This window comes from Anoplopoma fimbria, chromosome 21, assembly GCF_027596085.1.
Source record: "Anoplopoma fimbria isolate UVic2021 breed Golden Eagle Sablefish chromosome 21, Afim_UVic_2022, whole genome shotgun sequence".
Taxonomy (NCBI): Eukaryota; Metazoa; Chordata; class Actinopteri; order Perciformes; family Anoplopomatidae; genus Anoplopoma; species Anoplopoma fimbria.
This window is the reverse complement of record NC_072469.1, coordinates 11,279,679-11,287,229: the sequence shown is the minus strand read 5'-3', so window position 1 is coordinate 11,287,229 and position 7,551 is coordinate 11,279,679. Positions and strand designations below refer to the sequence as shown.

The 7,551-nt window shown below is 42.6% G+C and overlaps 1 protein-coding gene across 1 annotated transcript in view; it reads right to left on the bottom strand.

Moving 5' to 3' along the window:
• Positions 1-2,120: 2,120 nt before the first annotated feature.
• vstm2a (V-set and transmembrane domain containing 2A) overlaps positions 2,121-7,551 on the bottom strand; it is a 112,034-nt gene continuing 106,603 nt past the window's right edge. The window contains exons 6-7 of the mRNA XM_054623401.1: positions 3,296-3,454; positions 2,121-2,405 (exon numbers count right to left, since the gene is read on the bottom strand). Of these exons, the coding sequence (XP_054479376.1) occupies positions 2,121-2,405; positions 3,296-3,454 (444 nt within the window). The remainder of the gene's footprint in view (positions 2,406-3,295; positions 3,455-7,551) is intronic.

The window sequence follows — 7,551 nt, the reverse complement described above, 5'->3', positions numbered from 1 at the left end:
TAAGTAAGATGGGAGCCAGAGCCTTCAGTTATCAGGCTCCTCTTCTGTGGAACCAGGTTCCAGTTTCAGTCCAGGGGGCAGACCGATCACCACTTTTAGGAGTAGGCTTAAGACCTTCCTGTTTAACTTACAGCGGGTAAAATAAGTATTGAACACGTCACCATTTTTCTCGGTAAATATATTTCTAAAGGTGCTATTGACATGACGTTTTCACCAGATGTCGGTAACAACCCAAGTAATCCATACAGAAAACCAAACAAATAAGTTCAGAAATTAAGTATGTGTAATAAAATGGAATGACACAGGGAAAAAGTACTGAAATGTAGCTAATACTTGGTACAAAAGCCTTTGTTGGTAATGACAGCTTCAAGACGCCTCCTGTATGGAGAAACTAGCATTCTAGCAGCTTTATTTTCTTTCTCTGAAACCAATTGAGAGTTTCCTTGGCTGTGTGTTTGGGATCATTGTCTTGCTGAAATGTCCACCCTCGTTTCATCTTCATCATCCTGGTAGATGGTAGCAGATTTTTATCAAGAATGTCTCGGTACATTTTTCCATTCATTCTTCCTTCAATTATATGAAGTTTGCCAGTGCCGTATGCTGAAAAACAGCCCCACACCATGATGTTCCCACCTCCAAACTTCACTGTTGGTATGGTGTTTTTGGGGTGATGTGCAGTGCCATTTGACCTCCAAACATGGTGTGTATTATGGCATCCAAAGAGTTCAATTTTGGTCTCATCTGACCAGACTATATTCTCCCAGTATTTCAAGGCTTGTCTAAATGTTGTGCAGCAAACTTTAAACGAGCTTCAACATGCTTTTTCTTCAGCAATGGAGTCTTGCATGGTGAGCGTGCATACAGGCCACAGCGGTTGAGTGCATTACTTATTGTTTTCTTTGAAACAATTGTACCTGATAATTCCAGGTCTTTCTGAAGCTCTCCACAAGTGGTCATTGGCTCTTGGACAACTCTTCTGATAATTCTTTTGACTCCTCTGTCAGAAGTCTTGCGAGGAGCACCTGGTCGTGGCCAGTTTATGGTGAAATGATGTTCTTTCCACTTCCGGATTATGGCCCCAACAGTGCTCACTGGAACATTCAGAAGTTTAGAAATCCTTCTGTAACCAATGCCATCAGTATGTTTTGCAACAATAAGGTTGTGAAGGTCTTGAGAGCACTCTTTGCTTTTACCCATCATGAGATGTTTCTTGTGTGACACCTTGGTAATGAAACACCTTTTTATAGGCCATCAGTTGGGACTGAACCAGCTGATATTAATTTGCACTGACAAGGGGCAGGATTGCTTTCTAATTACTGATAGATTTCAGCTGGTGTCTTGGCTTTCCATGCCTTTTTGCACCTCCCTTTCTTCATGTGTTCAATACTTTTTCCCTGTGTCATTCCATTTTATTACACATAACTTAATTTCTGAACTTATTTGTTTGGTTTTCTTTGTATGTATGGATTACTTGGGATGTTACCGACATCTGGTGAACATTTCATGTCAATAGCACCTTTAGAAATATATTTACTGAGAAAAATGGTGACGTGTTCAATACTTATTTTACCCGCTGTATATATATATGTAACCAACAGTTTCTCCCTTACGGACATGCCGACCTTTCTGTATATGCAGGAGGCCTACTTTCTGTCAGACACACACACACACAAAAGTATCATTGGCTCGCTGGCTTTTGCAAACAAGTGGCACGTATAGCACACAAATATATACGTATAGTTGCTCCGTTGCTTTGCCTACGTGCTTGGGGATGTCACTGATTTATCCAGATGGCCCCATTTCGTTTAGACAGCTTCATGATATATAATCTTCTTTTACGGCTTATTAGTATTTTATGGCCATGGTGGGGTTTTCCGTTGGTATGCAATGTTCTTTATAGGTCTGTGGAGTCCGTTCACGCAACGGATCACGTGGAGTCCGTTCACGCGATGGATGACATAGAGCCGTTCACGCAACGGATCACGTAGAGTCCGTTCACGCGACGGATCACATGGACAGATCACGTGGAGTCCGTTCTCTCTTAGCAGAGGCTAGCGAGGCAGGATTGGATGAGGTCCACGGGCGTTCTTCCCGGGAGCTTTGAAAACTCACGGCACTCCTTAAGTCAGGGACGGGACAACGTGAGTCTGGGCTGAGGCCTTACCCACGGGGTGACCAGACCTCGGGACCGGGGACCTAGCCGTATTCTCTGTGTCCTGTATTCTCTGTGTCCCATCCACAGGTTGTGGTGAATCTGCTCGTCGCCAGCGAGGACCCTGCAGTTTGGGCACACACTTCTGAGGGTCCTTGTTACCCGTTAACAAAAGGTTTTTCCAGGGGGGAAAACGCCTGCATCCAGTTAAGACCGTGACCACAGCGGCAGCAAGCGTCACGTCAGCATTCACCTGTTGAACAGAGACAGGTCCAAAATCGAAATTCAGATTCAGATCACTTCTATCTCCCAAAGGGACTAGAGCTGGAGAATGTGGAGGTACAGCGTCTGGAGGGTGCCTCTTCTGATTTAACACTGCATCATTTTTGCCATGCCACGATTCTGGATGCCACCACTGTTAAGGCAGTAGTGAGGGTCAGGACAGCAGTAGCATATGAGATGTCCATGGCTAGCTCTAAGGTGAGAGCATAGGGCTTTGTGGCCATGACGGAGACAGAGGTGAGATGTTATTTTGGGCTGTAACCACCTGAGCATTACGCTGGTAAGAGCGGTCAGTGGGGCAAGCATACACCTGGTTCCGAGGAGAAGGCTGTGTGGGCAAAAGTGGCCTTAGGGAGCAAGATGGATGCCTGGCTTGGTTCCAGCGTGGGACTGTGGGAAACCCTGTGTCCCTTTCCGCTCATGGCGAGAAACCTTCACTCCTAGTACTTCAGGGTTGGAAAAACCTGTCTCTGTGAACCTCAGAGAAGCAAGGCATCTTCCCCCGCAGCAGGGGACGTTTGGCAAGGGGCTCCTTCTGGTCAACTTCTCTACCTGAGAGGCTTCAAGCAGCTTCAGGTTGTTCTGTGTTGTCTATTAGATCCGCTGCCATTTTATGATTCAATTAAATTCAGTTTATTTTGTATCGCCCATAATCACAAATTTACAAATTTGCCTCGGAGGGCTTTACAATCCGTACACATGCAACATCCTCTGTCCCGGAACCCTCTGATGATGCTCCGCAGTTTATTAAAAAGTGGTAAACGATGACCCGGAGGAGAAAGAGGCGCTGCTGCCAGGCTCCTGGCCACTGTGGAGATGTAGAAAGCCACAAGTGCATAGCTTCGTATTCCTTGTGTTCACATTCTCCAGTCCTCCCCACTGGGAGCTGGAAGAGCCTGGAAGAGAACCCGCCATGGAGGAAACTGACCCAGCAGACTCAGGCCCGTCACTAAGCTCTTCATCCAGGATGTCCCGCAGATCACAGGTGAAGATGTCAAGCTCATCTGTCTTCCTCTCCAACTACCATCATCATAAAGCGCAGAGAAGGCCTCAGCTTGTTTCTGCAGCGCCTTCATAGGCAAGTGAGCACAGAACTGACAAGCAGCCTACAAGTTAAGTGTTACCGCGATGACGACAGTGCCGAGGCAGCTTTTTGTGGCTGGGATGATGGTCCATCGAGAAGATGTAGCCAACCCGGCAACAGGTAGACAGACTGACACTGCTGGACCCCTTCGTCTTCTTCACTCGTTGACTGTTTGACAATGAAGAAAATCTGGCGTAAAAAATATCTCCTTGACTATGCATGCATCTTTAAAGGTGAAGCCTGTACAAATCTAAACATCTCAACAAAGTTACAAGTTGGTATCAAAAAAAGAATTCACAAACATTCCCATTTCCTTCTGAAGAGATGTTTCTATATGTTCTTTATACAATCATAGCTGTTATGCGCTGCTCCACCTCCCCATCTCCACCTAATCTTCGCAGATTCATTAGCTTCATCAGCTCATCATTCTATCAGCCTCATCAGCCACCACCAGTGTCTGGACTCCATGGGGGGGATTTATCTTGCTGCTGCTCAGGGCAGACGTCCCTTGATCGCAAACCTCCCTCTAGAGTCCAAGCGTCAAAGACTCTGTCAAGACTTTATCATCACATATCATCTGCTAATAATAAACAATTATCTTTTTCCTCATCTGACTTGTCTCTCCTGATTGAACTTGCAGTTTCAGGGAAATTCTATGTTGTTACTGATCATGGCGCAAAGTCAAAAATGGTATTCAATTTAATCAAGTGCCTGTTATAGCACAACAGTGGGTTAAGCATTGACAAGTCACAAAACTCAGAATTTCTCCTAAATAAGATGCACAAATATGAGCAAAAGCAATTCAGTTCTGAAGAGCAGCATCGTGTACATAGTTAAACAGAAGGTATTAAAAGTGTCTGAGATAAAGGGCGAGGTTCTGTCAGGAGGCTTAAATATCAGGAGTTGACTTTGGAGATTATCTGACAGAGTCATTTGCATACAGACACTTCTGACAGAATCGATGAGGCACAGAGCTCTCACTCTCTGCCTCACTCTATCAAATGCTTGTGAAATTTTCATGAAGGAGGAGACGCTTGTCTTCCACATGAGAGGGAAGTGCCACTTGCTCCAGAGTGATACCATGTATGTGCAATTATTGCAGGCACTGCTTTGACATCAGTTATAGTTGGATGATCAAACCAGCTCAGAACTCTTACAGCTGATGGTCTTTGATGAATAAAATAGTATGCAGGCATTTCTTAATTAATGAAACATCTTTTTAATGTAACTTTTGATCTTCTATTTTTCTTGATTTCAAACTGCTCAGGGCAGCTTTTTTTTAACTTTAAAATCATTCCTTATCAGCAGCGTTACCCCTCAGATAGTTTCTTTGAACATATCTGTATATAGATGTAGAATATGTAGGCAACGGGGCAATATTTCGGTATCAGAAAAGTTCTGGTTTTCTTTTGTAGTCCAGTCTTATATGGAAAGGTTGTAAAGCATGCAGCAGGGGATGGACCCAAAGGGGGCAGCAGAAACCATGTAAGAATTTAATAAAACAATGCGTACAAGCTTGAATCCAACAGATCAGGCAGGAAACAGGTCTCAAGTTTCTAATTGGACTGTATAGGAAGTACTGGCCTGAATATCAATGCTGGCTACACTGGAACCGAGATATAGTGGTCATATGCCTAGAGCAGTGGTTCTTAACCTGGGTTCGATCGAACCCCAGGGGTTCATTCTCAGGGGTTCGGCAGACACACACTGTGGTCAAGTGATCCGCCGCTTTAAAAATTAATGACCGTCTATTCCTTAAGGTGCGTTCACACCGAGCGCCCCGTTCGGTGTGAACGCAGCATAACGGTACGGTGGCTTGGGTAGCCCAAAAAGCACGGAGAAAGCTAAAACTTATGCTGCGTTCAGCAGATGACAGCAGATGTCAACGATGAATGCCTCGACGAAATCATTGAACTTCAGCAGAGCCAGCTTCAACAGCAACTCTTCGGAACAACAACGCTCTCAACGTTTTGGTGTCACCAAATCGTACCATACTGTCACCAAATCGTACATACCAATACTCGTATTGCCAAGAAAGCCCTTGAGATACTCACACCGTTTGTTCCAACGTATCTTTGTGAGCAATCCTTTTCGAGGATGGTGGACATGAAAACTAAGAAAAGGAACAGACTTTGCTGCGAAAATGATATGAGAGTGGCACTTGCCAAGGTGAAGCCGCGCATTTCTGAACTTGTATCTGAAAGGCAACAGCAAAAGTCACATTGATTTGCAGTAAATATTCACTGAGTTATGTTTTTGTGTGAAATTCATGTTTTGTTTGTCGGCAAACCGATCCTCACAGCATCGTACGAAGTTGCGTACCTGATCGCAAATCATTCATTGAGTTATGTTTTTGTGTGAAATTCATGTTTTGTTGGTTTTGTTCTTTGCACACAGTGATTTTGTGTGCAACTGATGCATGGTTCATTTTGTGCACTAATAAAATATATACCTATGTTTTGAAGAAATCACATTTTATTTTTCCAATTACGAAGGGTTCGGTGAATGCACTGATGAAGCTCGCAGGGTTCAGTACCTCCAATAAGGTTAAGAACCACTGGCCTAGAGGCTATTCTCGTCAGATCAATATATTCCGAGTGTGTGCTGTTAGTGCATGTTAGCTTGCACCACTAGCTAGCTGATGGCCGCCGCTCTTCACTGCTCTCACATGGCATAGACTCCTGATTAAGCTATCCCAACTGGTCGCGGGATAGTCTCACCCTCCGCCCCCCTCAGGTTAACACTGTTAGCTCTGTCAGCACTGTTGACAATGTTTACACTGTTAGCAACTTTATCTGCTCGCCGGCAGCTCAATCACTGAGCCGTAAAGAGGCGATATAGTAATGCTCCCAATAAAGAAACTTTGATTGTACAGAATTTTAATTTAGAGGAAAAGAGATGTGTGCAGTGCTGTGGTTTTCGAAATGTCATCCAGTATTTCATCTGAAACAAATCAAATTAACATTGGATTGTTATATTCCAGCACCATGCATTAGTGGTCCAGATTTGAAAAAGTTATACTTCGCTTGTAAAATGATAATCAGGGGGGTACATGTCACATTTGCCTCCTCACAATTTCTTTCCACTGCTTCTGTGTGTTTGATTTTGACACTGCTCAAATTGAAACCCCAGTCATGTATATATATATTTTTGGTGTTTATGTTTACCTACTGATCTCAGTGAAACATTCTTCCAAAGGAGAATAAACCGCTGATACTGTGAAGAAAGATAATCCTCCAGGACCTTAAATCCATCAGATGAACCCTCACCACCAACACATTTCACCTCGGAAATGTCTGTGTGTGTTCTGATGTTATTCACTGCAGAAATAAATACATAAGCTGACATCAGTGGCAAAGTTTATACCAAAGCTACCAATTATATAAGCATGCTCTCTCATCTCTCTACCTGTACAAATATATATATATATATATATATATATATATATATATATATATATATATTCTGATATGACAGACAGTAATACTTTTTTGTCAGCTGTATCCTGTCTGTGTATTCATCTTTCTTTTCATCATCTGTTAATTATTTGAAATTGATTAATTTGTTTATTTTTCTCATGCTTTCCTTCTTGTACTCAGGAGACATTTTCGTGGTCATCATTAAAAATAACAAGTAATTAGATTCTCTGCCTGAGTAAATAAAGAGAGAATGAAAATAAACTTAGATCCTTGTGAAATCAAACAAATCCTTTAATGTGCATACAGACTGTCAGCAACACCTTTGATCATTTGTTTCACTGTTATTTTTATTCCTTTCAATATTTGATTATTTCTTATTTTCCATTAGATGTCTGAGAGTCAAAGCATGACCTTAATGAAAAAATCCTATATGTACCCCAAAAGTAGTAATCAGCGAGTTTGAACATTTCAATGTGGATATGCTATTATTTTATACATTGTTTGAACATTTCAACCATAGTATCAAGCCACATGATGGGTATTCTTGATACGAAGAATATCAGTGTTAAAACATGATTAGGAGTATCATTTGTCCAAAACATCATAACAAGATT